At 46.0% G+C, this 22,776-nt stretch overlaps 3 protein-coding genes across 3 annotated transcripts in view; all 3 read right to left on the reverse strand.

Annotated features, from left to right (window-relative positions):
- The window catches only part of LOC143768022 (uncharacterized), a 209,043-nt gene extending 202,859 nt beyond the window's left edge, over positions 1 to 6,184 (reverse strand). Inside the window, exons 1-5 of the mRNA XM_077256667.1 lie at positions 6,039 to 6,184; positions 5,730 to 5,909; positions 5,524 to 5,647; positions 5,343 to 5,440; positions 5,054 to 5,144 (exon numbers count right to left, since the gene is read on the reverse strand). Of these exons, the coding sequence (XP_077112782.1) occupies positions 5,054 to 5,144; positions 5,343 to 5,440; positions 5,524 to 5,647; positions 5,730 to 5,909; positions 6,039 to 6,116 (571 nt within the window). The 5' untranslated portion in view covers positions 6,117 to 6,184. The remainder of the gene's footprint in view (positions 1 to 5,053; positions 5,145 to 5,342; positions 5,441 to 5,523; positions 5,648 to 5,729; positions 5,910 to 6,038) is intronic.
- Positions 1 to 22,776, reverse strand: part of LOC143768015 (uncharacterized) — a 611,009-nt gene that overhangs the window by 493,289 nt on the left and 94,944 nt on the right. The window lies entirely within an intron of this gene.
- LOC143768029 (uncharacterized) overlaps positions 1 to 22,776 on the reverse strand; it is a 788,341-nt gene that overhangs the window by 362,655 nt on the left and 402,910 nt on the right. The window lies entirely within an intron of this gene.

Consider the following 22,776-nt stretch of genomic DNA (forward strand, 5'->3'; position numbering starts at 1 on the left):
GTTTAATCTTTTGTGATGGGACCAGTCGTACCATGAACGGGATGGGGCCAATCATACCAGGATAAAGAGGGGGCCATGCATACCAGGATAAGGAGGGGGCCAATCATATCAGGATAAGGAGGGGGCCATGCATAACAGGATAAGGATGGGACCATGCATACCAGGATAAGGATGAGGGGCCATGCATACCAGGATAAGGATGAGGGGCTATGTGTAGCAGGATGGGGATATTAAGTACAGAAGTGACCACATTTTTTGCTTCAGTTTTTTTTCTCCTAATTTCCTCCCCTAAAACCCAGGTGCGTCTTATGGTCCGATGAGTCTTATAGTCAGAAAAATCCGGTAAACAGGATAGGAGAAGTGGTACTGTACAATATACATACACACAGGACAGGAGGAGTGGCACGGTGCAGTGTATAAATACAGGAGGAGTGGTACTGTGCAGTGTATATATACACAGGACAGGAGGAGTGGTACTGTGCAGTGTATATATATACAGGACAGGAGGAGTGGTACTGTGCAGTGTATATATATACAGGACAGGAGGAGTGGTACTGTGCAGTGTATATATATACAGGACAGGAGGAGTGGTACTGTGCAGTGTATATATACAGGACAGGAGGAGAAGTACTGTGCAGTGTATATATACACAGGACAGGAGGAGTGGTGCTGTGCAGTGTATATATACAGGACAGGAGGAGTGGTGCTGTGCAGTGTATATATACAGGACAGGAGGAGTGGTGCTGTGCAGTGTATATATACAGGACAGGAGGAGTGGTGCTGTGCAGTGTATATATAGAGGACAGGAGGAGTGGTACTGTGCAGTGTATATATAGAGGACAGGAGGAGTGGTACTGTGCAGTGTATATATACAGGACAGGAGGAGTGGTACTGTGCAGTGTATATATACAGGACAGGAGGAGTGGTACTGTGCAGTGTATACAGGAGGAGTGGTACTGTGCAGTGTATATATACAGGACAGGATGAGTGGTACTGTGCAGTGTATATATACAGGAGGAGTGGTACTGTGCAGTGTATATATACAGGACAGGAGGAGTGGTACTGTGCAGTGTGTATATACAGGACAGGAGGAGTGGTACTGTGCAGTGTATATATACAGGACAGGAGGAGTGGTACTGGGCAGTGTATATATACAGGACAGGAGGAGTGGTACTGTGCAGTGTATATATACAGGAGGAGTGGTACTGTGCAGTGTATATATACAGGAGGAGAGGTACTGTGCAGTGTATATATACACAGGACAGGAGGAGTGGTACTGTGCAGTGTATATATATACAGGACAGGAGGAGTGGTACTGTGCAGTGTATATATACAGGACAGGAGGAGTGGTACTGTGCAGTGTGTATATACAGGACAGGAGGAGTGGTACTGTGCAGTGTATATATACAGGACAGGAGGAGTGGTACTGGGCAGTGTATATATACAGGACAGGAGGAGTGGTACTGTGCAGTGTATATATATACAGGACAGGAGGAGTGGTACTGGGCAGTGTATATATACAGGACAGGAGGAGTGGTACTGTGCAGTGTATATATACAGGACAGGAGGAGTGGTACTGTGCAGTGTATATATACACACATAATTGATACTGAGAAGAGAATGGCACCATTTATACAGGGCAGGAGAAGTATACACAGCTCCACAATATACAGCTCTGGCAATAATTAAGATACCACTGCAAAATGTTCAGTTTGTCTGATTTTTCTCTTTATAGATATATTTTTGCGTAAAATGTAAATTGTTCTTTTATTCTATAAATCTACGAAAAAATGTAGTTGAGCTGTATAAAACAGGAAAGGGATACAAAAAGATATCCAAGGAATTGATAATGCCAGTCAGCAGCATTCAAACTTTCAAACTGTGATTAACGAATGGAAAATCAGGGGCTCTATAAAAACAATACCACGGTCAGGTAGACCAACAAAAATGTCGTCCACAACATCTAGGTAAATTGGTTGGGATGCAAAGAAAAACTCACAAATAACATCAGCTGAAATCCTGAACTCTCTCTGAAAACTAGAGGTGTAGCTGTTTTAAGAAGCACAACAAGGAGGCACTGGAAGAGAAATGTGCTGCATGGTCGAGGTGCCATATATAAGCGATTACTGCGCAAATGCCACAAAGTATCTTGCCTAAAATACACAAAAAAACAGCACAGAGACTACACTCCCTGACCGAAGTTATGTCGCTTATCCATGTTATGTAAATAAAAGCTTATAACCTGACGATAATTCATCCATTGGGTGTATAAATTATTCTTTTGAAAGCTGAAACCCTCCGAAATGTGGTTTAGGTTAAGAAAATAAATTGGCATACTAGCTAAGAGAACACTTATATATATAAAACATAACCTTTAATGGTACCGCTTAATAAAATCTCATATGGACAAAACAGTACAAAAAGTGATAAAGTGCAAAATTAGTGCTCATGTAACCAGTGCTCGAATAAAAAGATGGTTTGATCTCACCAAATATGTTGTTTCCTATGCAGGAGCCTCGGTTTGTTTAAAGAGGGAGGGGGAAAACAGTAACTGTACTACCCGGTCGTGACCCTGTGTTGCTCCTGCCCTGACAAGAAAATAAATTGGCATCAATGCAGAAATATTGATCAGTTATTGGACACGGAATGGTCAGATTTTGGCAAGACAAAAGTTTTGTCGCCCACAGAAAGTAATGTGATATTCAAACAAATAATTAAATTAAAATACAAATATATGTTGCCTAACATTGGTGAATGAAGTTGTAGTGCTACTAGAGTCATATTTAATATTTTGTGTGACTTCTGTGAGCTTGAAGGACTACATCCATGCGGTTCAACAATGATTCATACAATTTATTAATGAAGTCATCAGGAATAGCAAAGAATGCCGTCTTACATGCCTCCCAGAGTTCATCTGGATTCTTTGGTTTTGTCTTCCAAGCCTCCTCTTTCACCCTACCCCAAACATGCTCAATGATGTTCATGTCTGGTGACCGGGCTGGCCAGTCCTTGAGCACCTTGATCTTTTTTGCCTGGAGGAACTTTGTTGTAGAGATGGATGTATGAGACGGAGCACAATCCTGCTGCAGAATTTGACCCCTTTTATGATTTGGAATATAAGAGGTAGCTAATACTTCCTGATATTTTAGGCTATTGATAGTGCCTTCCACCTTGCAAATGTTTCGCATACCCCCATACTGAATGTAACCCCAGACCATGATCTTTCCACCACCAAATTTAACTGTTTTCTGGGTGTATTTTGGGTCCATACGGACTTCAGTAGGTCTCCTGCAGTATTTGCGGCGGCTGTGGTGTAATTCTACTGAAGATTCAGCAGAGAAATCCACCTTCTGCCACTTTTCCAGCATCCATCTGTTTAGCAGGCTGTGGGACTTTGCAAATGCCACACGGTTTTTTATTTGCCTTTTGTTTAGTGCTGGCTCTGGGCAGTGATTCGACCATGGAGGCCATTCCGAGACAGAATCCTACAAACTGTTCCAGTTGACACAGGGACTTGAGGTGACCAGGCCTGTTGGAGCTCTGCTGCAGTGGAAGAGGGGTTTGCCTTGGATTTTCTAACCAACAAACGTGCCTCCTGAGCAGTTGTCTTGCGGGGTCTGCTGGACCTGGGTTTGTCAAACACATCTCCAGTCTCATCAAATCTTTTTGTAATTCTTTGTCCTTGACGCTGAGACACATCTGCACTGGATCTGGTCTTCAGCTTCTTGATAATCCAGGCTTTGGTCGCAGGGTGGATTTTTGGCATGTTGTCAGAGCTCAAGATGCAGTTCAAGTGAATGTCTGGGGTGCTGGGTTTCTTTTTATACGCACACACACTAATTAACCAATCATTACTGAGCACAGGTGAGGATGTAAACTAGGATTGGGTGCATTATATGACCAGGCAACAAAACTTTTGTCTTGTCAAAATCTGACCATTCTGTGTCCATTAAATGATCAATATTTCTGCTTTTATGCCAATTTATTTTCTTAACCAAAACCACATTTCGGAGGGTTTCAGCTTTCAAAAGAATAATTTATACAACCAATGGATGAATTTAACGTCAGGTTATAAGCTTTTATTTACATAAAATGGATAAGCGATATAACTTCTGTCAGGGAGTGTAGCCTCAAAACTTCTGGAACAAAGTAATTTGGAGGGATGAGACCAAAATTTAACTTTTTGGCCACAACCATAAACGTTACATTTGGAGAGAGGTCAACAAAGCCCATGATGACAGGAACACCATGCAGGGAGGTGGATCGCTGATATTTTGGGGATGTGTGAGTTACAAAGGCACAGGAAACTTGGTCAAAGTTCAAGGAAAGATGAATGCAGCACATTATCAGCAAATACTGGAGGCAAATTTGCAATCATCAGATTGGAAGTTGCGCATGGAACATACTTGGACGTTCCAACATGACAATGATCCAAAACACAAGGCCAAGTCGACCTGTCCTTGGCTACAGTGGAACAAACTGAAGGTTCTGGGGGGCCCATCTCAGTCTCTTGACCTCAATATCATTGAGCCACTCTCGAGTGCGCAGTTCATGCTAGACAGAACAGGAATTTACAGGAACTGGAGGCTTTTTGCTAAGAAGAGTGGGCAGCTTTACCAACTGAGAAAATAAAGAACCTCATCCACATCCATAAAAGACTTCAAGCTGGCATTGATGTTAGAGGGGGCAATACACGGTATTAAGAAATGGGGTATGTGAACTTTTGATCAGGGTCATTTAGATATTTTGGGTTGTCATGATGATTTAAAAAGAGAAAACACAGTAGTTTGACAGTAAATGGCTTTGCCCAACCACTAACCACGAGTGGAAAAAAGTTTTGGTGTTATCATTCATATTCTCTGAAAAAAGGCCAAGAAAGCTAAAATTCTGCTAGGATGTGTAAAGTTTTGAGCATAACTGTATTTCTTTGTCACCTAAAAACAGTTTGGCTTCTCACTTGACTATCCTTCCAGGACCGGTACTTCCACTAGAAATTCAACATATAATTACAGTAGAATCTGTGACTTCTCTACATTTAGTGGTAACTACTCACCTGGGTAGTCATATGTAGGAATCTCCTCTTTACACTGCTTATCACCCGTCACATATGTCTCTGTAGTATTAATATGGGTCAGATCTTCACCCTGAAACAAATATTGTAAAGGTCACCGACAGATGGAGAAGTCACATCTATGGTCAGCTCTAATCCTGCCATCTCCACCGTTCTCATTACACAAGTATAAATCATATAATACTGGTGGATAAAACAAGACTGAGCACAAGACCTTCACAGCCGTCTACACATCAGAGGGGAGATCTCATGACACCTTCTCTCCATCTACCTGATGATCCTGAGGAACATTGGGATCTTCTTGTTTACAGTCCTGTGGAAGAAGAGGACGGGGACATCTCTCTGGTGTTGTCCTCTTACTGGATAGATCTGGAGGAAACACATACAGGGACTGAATTCATTCTTTACACACAGATAATTATAGGCCGTGTGTGTTTAGTCCTGTCTATTACCTGGTGATGTGAGGGGCTGGGGAACCACCATCACAACGTCCTTGTACAGATCTCTGTGTCTTTCTAAATACTCCCACTCCTCCATGGAGAAATAGACGGAGACATCCTGACACCTTATAGGAACCTGACACATACAATGATACCATCATCCCCCGATCCCTTCATAGCGTTACTGTATAATGTCCCAGCATTCCCAGCAGAGTCACCTCTCCAGTCAGCAGCTCAATCATCTTGTAGGCGAGTTCTAGGATCTTCTGGTCATTGATGTCCACATGTATCAGGGGGTTAGGTGGAGGCCCTGTGATTGGGCTCAGGGGTCTTCCCCATCCCTCAGACACAGGGTCCTGACAGCGATCACTAGAGGTCTTCTTCACTACTGTGTAATCCTGGTTATGGAGAGACACATTAATAAATCTCACTACAGACATTTCCAGAGTCCTCACCTCTCCAGTTCTGTCCATCTGTTATTCCCATAGATAAGAATCATGTAATGTGACGTCATCAGAATCTCTCACCTCTCCAGTAAGCCGGAAGAGGATCTCTAGGGTGAGGTCTAATATCCTCTCCGCCATCTTGTCTCTGTCCATATCCATCCTTGATGGGTAATTCAGGAAAATTCTCTTCTATAGAAGATCTTCACTGAGAGGATCTAATGTTGTAGAGACCTGAATGAGAAGATGATGGAACATCATAAATAATGACTGGAGCGGTTATTCCGATATAAGCCGTAATCTGTGGATCTGATCCTGTATGACGCTGGAAAAAGACACTAGTGAGTAGAGTTGAGTGAATATATTCCGAACATATACGGTAATTTCTACTCCAATGGCTTTCAGCGGTGTTCGGTGAATATTACAAAAACAATATACAGCGCCGATCATAATTGGAACCGAATTTTGAAAAATTGATTCACCTCTACTAGTGAGTAGTGAATTTTTCTGGTGGCCATTATTGAGCTCCAGTCTGAGGACTGGAGGAGGTTTGGCCTGAATGCTGCTCTCGTGGTGTGAACACGGACATATTAGATTATTTAGGGATATTCTCTATTCCTACTAGAAGGTGATTTGAGGACAAAACTCGCTCTTTCCAGTGAACACGTCCATGAAACAGAACGTCCTGTCTGTGCCGAAGTCTGAAGGAAGAGAGCGGGCAAGGATTTGCTCTCTCCAGTGATTCTGCGGCTTCTCTTTGGTTCTACTTTATTAATGGGACGCGACTACTGAAATCACGCTGATTGTCAGCTGCCTCCAGTACCGACCTCCACCCACAGAGAATAATGGAGCCTCCAGCACCGACCTCCACCCGCAGAGCCGCACTCCACATAGAGAATAATGGAGCCTCCAGCACTGACCTCCACCCACAGAGAATAATGGAGCCTCCAGCACCGACCTCCACCCACAGAGAATAATGGAGCCTCCAGCACCGACCTCCACCCGCAGAGCCGCACTCCACATAGAGAATAATGGAGCCTCCAGCACCGACCTCCACCCGCAGAGCCGCACTCCACATAGAGAATAATGGAGCCTCCAGCACCGACCTCCACCCGCAGAGCCGCACTCCACATAGAGAATAATGGAGCCTCCAGCACTGACCTCCACCCACAGAGAATAATGGAGCCTCCAGCACCGACCTCCACCCACAGAGAATAATGGAGCCTCCAGCACCGACCTCCACCCGCAGAGCCGCACTCCACATAGAGAATAATGGAGCCTCCAGCACTGACCTCCACCCACAGAGAATAATGGAGCCTCCAGCACTGACCTCCACCCACAGAGAATAATGGAGCCTCCAGCACCGACCTCCACCCACAGAGAATAATGGAGCCTCCAGCACCGACCTCCACCCGCAGAGCCGCACTCCACATAGAGAATAATGGAGCCTCCAGCACCGACCTCCACCCGCAGAGCCGCACTCCACATAGAGAATAATGGAGCCTCCAGCACCGACCTCCACCCGCAGAGCCGCACTCCACATAGAGAATAATGGAGCCTCCAGCACCGACCTCCACCCGCAGAGCCGCACTCCACAGAAAATAATGGAGACTCCCCCACCGACCTCCACCCACAGAGAATAATGGAGCCTCCCCCACCGACCTCCACCCACAGAGAATAATGCAGCCTCCAGCACCGACCTCCACCCGCAGAGCCACACTCCACATAGAGAATAATGGGGCCTCCAGCACCGACCTCCACATAGAGAATAATGGAGCCTCCAGCACCGACCTCCACCCGCAGAGCCGCACTCCACATAGAGAATAATGGGGCCTCCAGCACCGACCTCCACCCGCAGAGCCGCACTCCACATAGAGAATAATGGAGCCTCCAGCACCGACCTCCACCCGCAGAGCCGCACTCCACATAGAGAATAATGGGGCCTCCAGCACCGACCTCCACCCGCAGAGCCGCACTCCACATAGAGAATAATGGGGCCTCCAGCACCTACCTCCACCCGCAGAGCTGCACTCCACATATATGGCAGGCTGGCTGCTCACTGTACACAGGACCTGTGATGAGGTCACAGGAGGGGAGGAGTCAGGGGTCACATGATCAGGGGCCTCAGTGTATGCAGGACTCTGCTGTGCTGGTTGTCATGGTGCTGGATGAGGGGAAGTTTATGTTTGGGGTCAGCAGTGGTTTACAGTGTGGATAAAGCGGAGCCGTGTGTACGAGGTGTATGGAGCGGAGCCGTGTGTATGAGATATACGAAGCGGAGCCGTGTGTGTATGGAGCAGAGCCGTGTGTGTATGGAGCGGAGCCGTGTGTGTATGAAGCAGAGCCGTGGGTGTATGGAGCGGAGCCGTGTGTACGGGATGGCCCATTCACTTTTCTTGGGTCGCTATCTGGGCATGGACAAAACTCAAGAGCGGGATATGAGATTGTTCTATTGGCCTGGATGTCACCAGGAAATCTTAAAGCATTGCAGGTCCTGTCCCATCTGCCAGGTAACTGCCCCCTCCTCTCACTTCCTAAGTCTTCTCGTGCCGTTCCATTACCCATCATCCAGGTGCCATTTAAGCAAATTGCCATGGACTTGCTATGTCCCCTGGTTAAATCTGCTAGTAGGCATCAATACATGTTGGTCATCCTTGACTATGCTACGTGGTAACCTGAAGCAGTTCTCCTGAGAAACTTCTCTGTAAAAAGTATAGCCCGCAAGTTGGTACACGTTTTTCCATGGACAGGATTATAGAGGGAGATTCTGACTGACCAAGGAACACTCTTTATGAGTAAGGTGATGAGGGAACTGTGTAAGGCCGTGCTAATTACACAACTGAAGACGTCCATGTACCATCTCCAGATAGATGGCCTTATGGAAATATTGAATAAAAAAATTGAAGAATATGCTTAAGAAGGTCATAGAGAAGGACGGTCGAGACTGGGACCGTCTCCTGCCTCATCTGTTGCTTTCTATCCAGGAGGTTCCACAAAGCTCTAACAGATTCTCTCTGTTTGAACTTCTGTATGGCTAACATCCGCAGGGTCTCTTTGATATAGCAAAGGAAACCTGAGAAGCCAAAATCACCCCCCCCCCCCCCACCGGAGCTTCATCAAGCACTTCACCCAGATGCGAGAGGATTGTGAAGGTGATTCCCATCATAAAAGGACATCTCCTGTACAGGCTCAATCTAGTGTCTACAACTGGTCAGCCAGGGTGAGAAACTTCAGCTCTTGGGACCGAGTCCTCGTACTAATTCCCACAGTGGAAAGTAAGTTCTTGGCCAAATAGCAAAGCCCCTATGAGGTGGTGGAGAAGCTTGGTGAAGTGAAGTACAAGATTCACCAACCAGGAAGACGAAAATAGTACCAATTGTACCACGGCAATCTTATCAAGCCATGGCATGACATGGAGCCCATTGAAACTCCATGTTTGCTGGTCAAGCCAGAAGCAGATGTTGAATAAGTCGCAGTAGCGAAGACACTGTTGAAGGTCCAAAAACAGCAGGGTCGGGAATTGCTGCAGCAGAACAGGAACCTATTGTCAGATTTTTCAGTGTGTACAAAGGTCATAGAACACGAGGTTCTGACGGAATCCCATGTGCGGGTGAACTTGAAGCCCTAACGAATTCCCAAGGCCCGGCAACGGCAAGAGCTGATTTACAAGGAAATAAAGCGTATGCCGAATCTCTGAATGAAGTCTCCAAGTTCGATGCATATCTGATGCCGTGTGTCGATGACCTGATTGAAGAGACTTGGGCCAGCAAGGTATATAACCACCTTGGATTACAGGGAGCCCCGGACATATTCCAGAGGGCTATGGACCAGATCCTCGCACTCCATAAGAATTATGCTATGGTGGTGTTTAATGCTCTCAGGAAAGTGGGGTTTTCTATAAATCTCAAAAAATGTGCCATTGGAAAAGAAGAGGGCAAATACCTATGTAGCAGGTAGAGTTGAGATCAAACCCCAGATCACTAAAAAGGACGCAATCCAAAATTGGCCAAGACCACTCTCAAAGAAGCAAGTTAGAGTCTTTCTGAGAATCATGGGGTACTACAGGAGATTCCTCCCAAACTTTGATTTAATGGCAATACCTGTTGTGGATTCTGTTTGTGGGCTCCCTCTGGTGGTTACTGCTGGTACTGGGTGACTTTGGTGGGTTGCGGCCTTTGGTTTCCACCTGTCCATCAGAGGCTGGGTGTTTCCTATTTTACCTGGCCTTTCTGTCATTTCCTTGCCGGCTACCAATGTATTCAGATGTGCTCTGTTTTGTTCCTGCCTACCTGCTCCCAGATCTTTCAGGATAAGCTAAGTGCTGATTTTCAGTTGTTTGGTTTTTTGTCCAGCTTGCTTATTATGTCTCTATGCTAGCTGGTAGCTCTAGTGGACTGAGGTTCTCCCCATGTGCCATGAGTTGGCACATGGGTTCTTGTAATCTCAGGATGGTTTTTTGATTAGGGTTTTTTGCTGACCGCTCAGACCCCTTTTGTATCGTTCTGCTTTCTAGTTTATAGCGGGCCTCTATTTGCTAAACCTATATATATCATCTCTATGTGTGTGCCTTCCTCTCATTTCACCGTCAATACATGTGGGGGGCAACTATACCTTTTGGGGTTCGTTCCTCTGGAGGCAAGTGAGGTCTTTATTTTCTCTGCAGTACTAGTTAGCTCTTAGGCTGGTGCGTGGCATCTAGAACCAACGTAGGCACGCTCCCTGGCTATCTCTAGTTGCGTTTGTCAGGCGTAGGGCAGCGGTCAGCTCAGGTTCCATCACCCTAGAGCTCGTCCGTTATATATTTGTACCTTGCTTGTCCTGTGCTATCCCTAGCCATTGGGGTTCATGACAAATACCCCTGACTGACCTCCTTAAGTGGATACAATCAGCTATGGCCAAATGGACTGCAGAGGCGGAGACAGCCTTTCAAGAACTGATAGTATCTGATATGTAAGCAGCTGGTTCTGGTTGCCCCAAACTGTAAAAAGGAGTTTGTACTCCGGAATAACTCCTCAGAAGTTGGTTTAGGAGTAGTCCTTTCTCAGGTGATACACTGTGAGGAGCACCGCGTTCTCTGAGTAGGAAGCTGTTGGCACTTAAGAAGAATTATTCCATCGTAGAAAAGGAATGCTTGGCCATAAAGTGGGCGGTGGACACATTACAATACTATCTATTAGGGCCTCACTCAGGTGGTTGAGAGAGAAAAGTGGAAAAATGCTTGCATTACCCCCTGGTTTCTAGCCATTAGGATTTCATCTTCCATGTGGAACATAGATCCAGGAAGCCGTGTAACAAGGTGGCACAGAGTGGTAGGTGTGGGCGAGTCTATTAAGCAGTCAGTGAACACCCCAGCACCTTGCACATGGAGGAATGGGTGCTCACGGTGTCTGCTGGAATTCTGGTCCCATGAAGCACCACGGAGTCACAGTTCTTTCGCAACAGTAGAATTTTAATAAGGGTGAAAAGAGAGAAAATAAAACTTCCTGAGTTGTCCCTATCCAGACACTCTGCTTCAGCAGCGCCCGTCCAGTTCTGGGGAGCAAACAGTCCTTTACTGGGTACTCGCACAGTCCTAGTGCCCATTCCAGCTTCTCAGCAGCCCTTTGGCAGCACTTTCCCGTACGGAGAATATATTATGCTCCCATCAGAGGAGCACGTCCTGCCATGGGCAAACCTGCTCGGGCTCTGCACCAGCAGCAAGAAATTCCTGTCCAGTCAGCCTGCTGGACCGGCCCCCTTTTCTTTTAACCTCGTCTAGCCCTAATCTTAACACATGCAGTACAAGTTTCTCATTACAATATTTTACATACAGACACAGTACATTAATAAAACAGCAATACATAACATTAGTACATTAATATATAGCCAAAACCATCAGGTCACTGCATTGGGGACATGTGCCCCACAAAAAGAAGAGAGGAAGCAACTGAGGGTCCCCGCCCCCTCCTTACAGATACATGGTTGTAGTATTGGAGGGGCTGGTGGTCTGCTCACTGAAACTCCAAGAGTTAACTGCATTTGATGTCTATGCATGTTATAAAAGGATAATACCCACTGGGGCTGTAGTTAACTTAGACAGCGTTAACTGTAATGGCTGGCCCAGTTAGGGAGGGGGATCTGAGAGTTAGGGTCAGGTCCAGAAAGACACACAGTCAGTCAGAGTGAGGAGAGCAGTGTGTGAAGTAGCAGGCCTAAGTCAAGAGGCTGCTGGGGACTGGCTACTGCTTCGCTGCTGAGAAGAAGCAATTCTCCTGTGTATTAAATGTGTTTTGTTTTCTTTCAGCAGGACAGGGGTTAATCAGCCTTGTGGAAATCCCTGCTTTCAGCTGTGCTTGGTTAGCCACTCCCTCCTATAAAAGCTAGGCCTTCTGGCCAGATCCTTGTCTGAGTTAGCACTTGCTAGAGATAGACCTGGAGAGTGAAGAGCTGGTGTGTGGAGAGCTGGAGGAGTTTATTTAGGGACTGTTGTTTGGTTTGCACTCTGGGAAACTCCTCATCCTTACCTGCCTTATTTTCTTCCTTTCGTCCTTCACACCCTGGTGAATACCACTGTTATTTGTGAGAGTATATTTGTGTGAGTGGAATTTTCTTTTACCCTTGTTTTTGTTCCCCTCTCGGTCGAGTTGGTGTAATGCAGTACACGGTAGCGCCTCTCTTCCCCAGATGGGGAAGGGGACAGATACAGGGCTGCAGTTAGGAGACTCCGGCATCTTCACCATCTTAGGTATCCCGGGGAACAGGGCGAGTTAGGGCACACTAGTGCTACGGCCAGAAAAGGTGCCCCTGGTCTCAGTTTACTCGCCAGTCCTATCGTGACACATACACATATAGAGTTGAAGAAGCTTTATCCTGACAGGGTCCCTTTAAAGGCAACACATGTCTGAATAACATTTTAAGCTTGGTGCAATGGTGGACCACTTACAGGTTTGTAACAGTAGACGCTGTTTCTTTGCATACAATATACCCCTTGATATTGACTTTGCTTCTGTAAAGGTGGAGAGGTCATCCAAACACCCTCTCTGAAGACTTTTCATATATTATGTTACTATTCTGTGTCTTATAGTAGTACAGGACAAGACGTGCACTCTCGCTAGTGTTGGTGCAGACTGAACTTGGAGGGATACTCCAGAATATAGTCCTATGTAACAACAGTCGCACTCAATAAGGAGAGTTCTTCTGAATTTTGTTAGTCAAAAAACGTTTCTTTATTGTGAACAAACACCAAAATAAAGGTATCACCGCAGTGTTTCAAGGTAACGTTTCGACCCACAGGGTCTTTCTCAAACCTTACTGAAGCAGAAAACAAAGTATACAAGGTATCACAAAACATGAACAAGTAACATATAGTATTTACAAAATTAATATATAGTATTTCCAAAATTAATATGTACAAATACAAGGTCCCTATCTATTTGAAATATGTGTTATGTCGCCATGAAGGTCGACAGGAAGACAGCATTGCAGGACCCAACAAGATACTTGAGGAGATACATTGGTGAGAAACATCAGGGTAGTCCTCGGACGTAGTCATGGAAATGAGGAAACAATGGAATATCTGTGCGGCACAAGCTGCAGAAGCGGGGCGTACTGCAGGAATAATATCATACAGAAACCAAGACTATGGTAAAATCAACCAGTATTCTAGATAAACAATATAATATGAGTATAATGGTCAGGCAGGCAGAAATAGTATCGGACAAACATAATGCCATAATGCAGTGATATAGGTGAGGGTATGAGATACCCAGGTGGTGGATGCTGGTAGGGGCAAGAAAAATGACAGAGGCAGGAAACTGAGGCAGGAAACTGACCTTTAAATAGTAGATACCGAGCAGAGGGCACATATCCCTGGAGAGGTGCAGGAGTCCCGTTAGGGGCTATGGGAAAGAATGCCACAGTGGTGAATATGATGTTGGAGGCTATGAGTACAAAGCAGGGGAAAGGAGAGAACAGTGGATACAATTACCTGTAGCTAGAGAGTGACTGGCGTCTGCGGTGGTGGTGTGTGTGGGACCCGGAAAAGAGGCGCCTTTTGTGCCGGGCGGCAGGAAGTGCGGGGCATGGGGTGCGCAGGCGCACCGTGCAGTGCGCAGAGAGAGGTCTGGAACGCTTGGAAAAGACGAGCCAAGTTGCGCATGCGCAGTGTGCACAAAGGGCGAGGGGCGGGGATCACAGTGGTAATCGTCTGCGCAGGAGCGCAGAGTAGCGGTGAGACATGGATTGTAAATGAGAATGATGTGTAAGAGGACACAGAGTGCCATACTCCCCATGAAGAGATAGCTTGGTATGATGAGGAGAAACGAAAGGTCTCAGGCATAATGTGCTGGGAGCGCTGGTGGTACATAGTAACGAAACAGGAAAAGAGCCTGCTGGGGGCTGGCTGTATGTGACCTAGTGTGCAGGACTTGAAACATTGGGCAGGAACTATATGTAGAGGAAACTATAACCTTGTATACAACGGAGAGAATGTGTGTAAAAAATGGATGAAATGGAAAATTAGATGAAATGAAAAAATAAGATGAAATGAAAAAATAATAATCAAATAATGAAGCTAGAGGGAGCTGAAACAATGGGAAAACAATGCAACAACATACTGCTGAAAATAAAAATGCAGTAGAAAATGATTATTTTTTCATTTCATCTTATTTTTTCATTTCATCTAATTTTCCATTTCATCCATTTTTTACACACATTCTCTCCGTTGTATACAAGGTTATAGTTTCCTCTACATATAGTTCCTGCCCAATGTTTCAAGTCCTGCACACTAGGTCACATACAGCCAGCCCCCAGCAGGCTCTTTTCCTGTTTCGTTACTATGTACCACCAGCGCTCCCAGCACATTATGCCTGAGACCTTTCGTTTCTCCTCATCATACCAAGCTATCTCTTCATGGGGAGTATGGCACTCTGTGTCCTCTTACACATCATTCTCATTTACAATCCATGTCTCACCGCTACTCTGCGCTCCTGCGCAGACGATTACCACTGTGATCCCCGCCCCTCGCCCTTTGTGCACACTGCGCATGCGCAACTTGGCTCGTCTTTTCCAAGCGTTCCAGACCTCTCTCTGCGCACTGCACGGTGCGCCTGCGCACCCCATGCCCCGCACTTCCTGCCGCCCGGCACAAAAGGCGCCTCTTTTCCGGGTCCCACACACACCACCACCGCAGACGCCAGTCACTCTCTAGCTACAGGTAATTGTATCCACTGTTCTCTCCTTTCCCCTGCTTTGTACTCATAGCCTCCAACATCATATTCACCACTGTGGCATTCTTTCCCATAGCCCCTAACGGGACTCCTGCACCTCTCCAGGGATATGTGCCCTCTGCTCGGTATCTACTATTTAAAGGTCAGTTTCCTGCCTCAGTTTCCTACCTCTGTCATTTTTCTTGCCCCTACCAGCATCCACCACCTGGGTATCTCATACCCTCACCTATATCACTGCATTATGGCATTATGTTTGTCCGATACTATTTCTGCCTGCCTGACCATTATACTCATATTATATTGTTTATCTAGAATACTGGTTGATTTTACCATAGTCTTGGTTTCTGTATGATATTATTCCTGCAGTACGCCCCGCTTCTGCAGCTTGTGCCGCACAGATATTCCATTGTTTCCTCATTTCCATGACTACGTCCGAGGACTACCCTGATGTTTCTCACCAATGTATCTCCTCAAGTATCTTGTTGGGTCCTGCAATGCTGTCTTCCTGTCGACCTTCATGGTGACATAACACATATTTCAAATAGATAGGGACCTTGTATTTGTACATATTAATTTTGTAAATACTATATATTAATTTTGTAAATACTATATGTTACTTGTTCATGTTTTGTGATACCTTGTATACTTTGTTTTCTGTTTCAGTAAGGTTTGAGAAAGACCCTGTGGGTCGAAACGTTACCTTGAAACACTGCGGTGATACCTTTATTTTGGTGTTTGTTCACAATAAAGAAACCACGTTTTTTGACTAACAAAATTCAGAAGAACTCTCCTTATTGAGTGCGACTGTTGTTACATAGGACTATATTCTGTGTCTTATGTCATGTGATTTTACATGCTCTGTGTTCTGCTGCAGTCAACTCTGGTTGACAAGAATTACATGGGCTCATAGGAAACTAGTTCCTGCTTGTTAGGCTACGTTCACATTTGCGGTCAGCGCCGCAGCGTCGGGCGCCGCAGCGTCGCCGCATGCGTCATGCGCCCCTATATTTAACATGGGGGCGCATGGACATGCGTTGTGCTGCGTTTTGCGCCGCATGGCCGCAAGCGTTGAATGCAAGAAACGCTTCATGTTGCATTTTTTTTGCGTCCAACTTTCGGCCAAAAAGGACGTATGCGGCGCAAAACGCAGCGTTTTAGCGTGCGTTTTGCCGCGTTTTTGTTTGCGTTGTGCGCTGCTGCGCCGATGCTGCGGCGCACAACGCAAATGTGAACGTAGCCTTAAACAGTTGCTGAAGAGATAAAAGGCATTGCTGGTTATGAGAAGGCCACAAGCGAGAGAGTGTGTTTAGCCACAAAAGTTCTAAGGATAGCAAATTCCAGTTCCATAGCAAATTCTACACTAACTGATTTCTCAAAGTCCAGAGTTCAGAGATTGAAGGAGTAATGAGGTCCCTTTCACTATCAGTGAGTACCGGCTGTAGCATAAACCGCCGAGAGAGACGTAATTCCTCTAGGCAGCTAGAAGGAGTGGGCTACTTAAGGCATCTTATGAACTGGTCCTATTCTGACAAATAAGGGATACTAGGAACCCATTGCAGTGCAGGATAACATAACATAACATAGTTAGCAAGGCCGAAAAAATACATTTGTCCATCTATTTCAGCCTATATTACATCAGAATAAATCCCCAGATCCACCTCCTTCTAAGAACCTAATAACTGTAAGATACAATATTGTTACACTCCAGGATGACATCCAGACCTCTCTTGAACCCCTCGACTGAATTTGCCATCACCACCTCCTCAGGCAAGGAATTCCAGATTCTCACTGCCCTAACAGTAAAGAATCCCCAGAGGCAGAGAATGTTCCCTTGTGACCGTCACCTTCCTTGGAATAAACAGATCCTCGGAGAGACATTTGTATTGTCCCCTTATATACGTATACATGGTTATTAGATCGCCTCTCAGTTGTCTTTTTTGTAAACTAAATAATCCTAGTTTTCCTAATCTCTCTGGGTATTGTAGTTAAAAAGGTGGGAACAGTGCTAGAAAACTTGAAAAGCACTCTTGAGTTATACCTATACTATTGAAATGTTGTATTTAACTCTCGCAAAGATGGAGCAGAAGAAATCTACCAGAAGGATTGTGCCTGCTATCATCTATTAAATTGTTAATGCCTTCTGAGGTCACTGATTCATAACTTATTTTCAATGCTTCAATACGCAGGAGGCGGGGCCGAGACAGACGACACAGAAGGGACACATTTTATTAACGGATCTGTGGAACACATTAGAGACACGGGAAGACTGGGGAAATTTTAATCTGAAGGCAACCGGATTGACTACCTCCAGAATCTCCTGATAAAGTTGGGACATAACTTCACAGATGGAACTTTCAACTTAAAATATTTGGAAGATACCCAAACCTTATCGCTTACCTTGAAGAAGGGATCTGCCAAACATTTCCTATCAGCCTTTTGTTTTTGACGAAGTTGAGTCACCCCAATATTCCATTGAATCTCCCTCCAGACATCTCCAAGTATCTGTACGGCCACCTGTACTCCAGGACAACCAGACATCATCCTGGAGAATTCACCAAAATGGGGATGAAAACCATAATTGCAACAAAAAGTTGAGTTTCCAGTGTACTTATTGACCCAACTGTTAAAAATGAACTCGGCAAGAGATAAAAATAAAAACCAGTCCTCCTGCTGAGCTGCAACAAAACATCTTAAAATCTATTCCATTTATTGATTTGTTCTCTCTGATTGACTGTTGGTTTCATTGTGGTACGCAGAGGAGAATGTCAAATCAATCCCCAATTTGTTTACAAAACGCTCTCCAGAATTTGGAGGGAGACAAATTGCACCCCTCTATCAGATACAATGTTCAGAGGGATTCCATGCAATCTTACCACATGATTATTAAACTGCCTGGAATGCGTTTCAGCATTAGGTAACCCCGATAATGGAACAAAGCGAGCTTGTTTACTGAATCGGTCAACCACCAACCAAATAACAGTCTTCCCTCCATACAAAGGCAAGTCAGTAATGAAATCCATGGAAAATGAGTTCACGGTCTTTCTGGAATCAGCAATAGAACCAATTCCATGGCCGTCCGATTATGACAGACTTTACCGTTTGCGCAAGTTTCACAAGCAGATACAAAAAGAGTCTAACAATAGCTTTCCTTGTAGCTGGGACCCCAGGATGACCACTGAAGACAGAATCATTAAACTCCTGCAATAGACTTAATTTTAGATAGACTAGTACAAATAATTTGCAACGTAGAGTAGAGGAAGGGGCCAAAAGCTGGGCTTTACAGATCTCTGCATCCAACTCAGAGGATGCTATTGACACCACAAAACCCTGAGAAAGAATGGAGTTTCTGGGGGAAAAACTAAATCAAGGCTGTGTAATAAAGCATCAGCCCCTGATTGAAAAATTAAATCTAGAAAAAAATAAGGACCTTCAGGCCTGTCTACGGGTTAACAATTTAGCTGATTCAATATAGGCGTAATTTTTATGATCTGTCACTACAGTGATTGATGAACTGACTCCTCCAAAACTTTTCCATTCTTCAAAAGCTAATTTAACCGCTAGTAGCTTGTGATTCCCAACATCATAATTTCTCTCAGCAGATGAAAATTTCCTAGAGAAAAAAAAAACACATGGAGGCACAAGTTGGTCAGAGTTTTGAAACCTTGATGTAGCACAGCCCCTACTCTAATCTCTGAGGCATCCACCTCCATAATGAATGGTTCTTGGCATTCGGATTGGAATAAAACTGAAGTGGACATGAAACACTTTCAATTTATCAAATGCTCCAAAATCATCCGTATCACGGATCCCACTCCATGGTGTCAAAATTTGTCACGTACCCGCTCTCAGCATGTGACTTGGGGTTGTGCCTGCAAGGGTAAATCTATCTCCCCTCTCAGTCCAGCATTCTACCTCTGTCCTATGCTGTAATGGGAGCATAAATCACACACTGACCCAGGCCACACACCCGCTCATACTCGCTGCCACCACTCACAGAATACAAGGGCGATGAGTCCAGGAAATACTACTAATAATGTCTACCACTCATAAGGCTCACACACCTTAGGCTATGGATTCGTTAGAACATTCAAGGTTCAACTTGTTAAAGTTTTATACTTTAATACAAAAGGTTCAGTGCTTACAGTAAAGAAAAAAGCATAAAAATATGACACCAATTAATAACAGGACTGTGAATACATAACCATGGAAACTCCAAAACCAACCCAGCAGGTAAATTGTCCAACACATAGCAGGAGATCGACTGTTACCATTGTAAGTGTGAACTCCATAGTAACCACCTGGACAAGATTCGAAAGTAATGGTGTCTTCTCAATAGCAAAAATGTTAATGGGTCTTTCCAACCTAACTGTCCCTAACCCTAATTTCTGAACCAGTCCAGAATCACTGAAATTGGCAGCAAACCCACTCTGAATGAAAGCCAACACAGATAACCATTGTTTTTTTTAAAGTAGCTCCTGTTAGGGCTGGCAGGACACACCGAGTAAATAGAGAGATGATATTTGGTGCGTTCGCAGCCTGGGGTCCACCGTGCAGGAAAGAACCTGCTGCTGGCAAATGGCGGCACAATATGGCGGTAGAAGCGAACTCTTGTTACTTCACAGAGTCGCTGTAAAGAACGCACTGTGTCCTGTTTAGCTCACAGGTGTACACAGTAACTGCCGAGCAGATAGCAGCTTGTGGTCACGCAGTCAAAGAGACAAACATACAATCTCCTCACCGGAGGAGCCAGTATTCTATTGGCTTATTTCAGCCGGGGCCCTGAAACCATACACACAATCTCCTCACCAGAGGTGGCGGTATTCTAGTTGCTTATTTTCAGCCGGGTCCCTGAATACACACAAGAGTGACCACATTGGCGCAAAACTCATCACATGAATTGATACTAGCGCATGGCCGTGCGGTCATGCGCACCTTTTTTAGCTGCAGCAAGTACAGGACCTTCCCAGATGGACCAATGGGAGGCTGCCACAGACGTTTGAGCACCTTCAGGACCTTCCTAGGGGACCAATGGGTTTTGCTGCAGTATCTAAGCATGTGACCCTTGATCTCCAATGAGAGATCTTACCCTGGGCATGCTCAGAAGGGGAAAAGTGGAACTTAGTCCCAAAAACGTCTGCTCACCGCTGCCCAGTACTGGCCACAATGGCAGAAGCTAGAAAGGTAGCAGTAACCCTCTGCACAGTCAGACTGAGCAAGACTCTGAGACCGACGCATCCGCTGAGCAGGCTCCACTGTGGCAGGAGAAGAATGGGAGACCGCAGCGGAGATGGCTCGAGATTCCCCCTGTGCAGAGGTGGGAACTCGACCCCTAACATTACCCCCCTCCTAGGACCCCCCTGCACCTCGCTATGTTCGAGGCAGCCTGAATATGCTCAGCAGGCTCTGAGGACCTGTTCTCAGGACCATAACCCTTCCAGTCCGCCAAATAAAATTTTTTGCCACGTACCACTTTGCACCCCAAAATAGCATTCACCTCATAATCGTCCATAGACGAACCCGATGTCCTGGCAGATGACTCGGAAAAACGGGTTTCAAGAGGGACATATGAAAGGTGTCGGTGATACCCAGGCGTGGCGGAAGGGCCAGACGGTAGACCACAGGGATAACCTGTTCGAGGACCTTGAAGGGGCCCAAGTAGCGAGGTGCAAACTTAGTGGACTCAACTCGCAGCCTGATGATACGGCCGCAGAGCCACACTAAGTCGCCAGGAGCAAAGGTCGGTGCGGTGCACCGATGTGCATCGGCGGAGGACCTCATTCTCTCCTTTGTGGACCGAATGGCATCCTGAGTGTGGTCCCAAATGTCCCGTGCCTCCACAGCCCAGTCTGCCACCCTGGAGTCGGCGGAAGACATGGGCATAGGCACAGGAACCCGCGGATGCTGACCATAGTTAAGGAGGAATGGGGTCTGTCCAGTGGAGTCGGCTACAGCGTTGTTCAGAGCAAACTCCCCCCACGATAGCAAGTATGCCCAGTCATCCTGCCTGGCTGAGACAAAATGTCGCAGATATGTGACCAAGGTCTGGTTCGCCCTCTCCCAACCCATTCGTCTCGGGATGATATGCAGAAGAGAGATTCAACTCAATGCTGAGAAGACGACAAAGCTCTCTCCAGAACCGAGATGCAAACTGGGGAACCCGGTCACTGACAATTTTGTCCGGCACACCGTGTAAGTGGAAGATGTGTTTTATAAACAGCGCTGCCAAGTCCCGTGCAGAAGGTAGCCGTGGAAGCGGCACCAAGTGCACCACTTTAGAAGAATGATCAGTGATAACCCAAATGATGGTACAGCCACGAGACTTGGGCAAGCCCACCACAAAGTCCATCCCGACCATCTCCCAGGGCCTGTCTGCCACCAGCAAGGGATAAAGTAACCCAGCTGGCCGTTGTCGAGGAGACTTATTTTTGGCGCAGGAGACACATGCCCGAATATAATCTCTGGCCATATGCGGCCACCAGTTCGTCCTCGCCTGCAGCTCAGATGTCCTCTTTGTCCCAAAATGTCCACCCACCTTGGACGAATGAGCCCAAGAGAGAACCTCTGGTCGCAAATTAATAGGTACAAAGGTCTGACTCTAGCGAAACTGGAGCCACGGTTCTCAGGCTCTCTGAAGGGACAATAAGCCGAGGCTCCCCTTCCTCCTCCTCAGAAGACACAACGAAGCGAGAGAGGGCATCAGCACGAATGTTCTTCTCCCCAGCGAGATAATGGAGGGTGAAGTGGAACCGGGAGAAGAACAAGGACCATCTGGCCTGACAAGAATTTAGCCGCTGGGCAGTTTGTAAATAAATCAAATCTTTGTGGTCCCTGAAGACTTGAAAGGGAAAGTGAGCCCCCTCCAAAAGATGTCTCCACTCCGAGAAGGCTAACTTCATTGCTAGCAACTCCTTGTCCCGATGGAATAATTCCTCTCCGCAGGTGTGAAGGTCTTGGAGAAGAAGAAGCAAGGATGCTACCGACCTTGAGCATCCCTTTGGAAGAGGACTGCTCCTGCACCAACGGTAGAGGCATCCACCTCCATTATAAACGGCTTATCAACATTGGGACGATGTAGGATGGGAGCGCTAGCAAAATGAGACTTAATAGAAGAAAAAACCTTGGAGACCTCTTCAGACCACAATTTGGGATTTCTCCCTTCTTGGTGAGGGCTACCAAGGGAGCTACCAAAGTTGAGAAGTGGGGAATGAACTGACGATAGTAATTTATGAACCCCATAAAGCATTTTTACAAACCACGGGTTCTCGAGCAGTCCGAGACTTAGGTCCCACTCGAGAAACCTCCATGGCCTCATTGGTGTCAGACGCCTGAACAGGAGATTCTAGAGGACTGGTGAAGGTAGGAGTCAGCTGAAACCTCTGCCTACACTGGGTCCGCTCTAACCTCCGCTCGTTAAAATGGAGGTTGATGCGGGTAGATATAGAAATGAGCTCCTCCAGTGTGGCGGGAATCTCCCTGGTGGCCAAGGCGTCCTTCACATGGTCTGCTAGTCCTTTTCAGAACACTGGAATTAGGACTTTATCCGGCCACTCCAGCTCTGAGACCAGAGTCCGGAATTGGATGGCGAACTGGCTGACCATGGACGAACCCTGTGTTAT

Source organism: Ranitomeya variabilis, chromosome 4 (genome assembly GCF_051348905.1).
Source record: "Ranitomeya variabilis isolate aRanVar5 chromosome 4, aRanVar5.hap1, whole genome shotgun sequence".
Taxonomy (NCBI): domain Eukaryota; kingdom Metazoa; phylum Chordata; class Amphibia; order Anura; family Dendrobatidae; genus Ranitomeya; species Ranitomeya variabilis.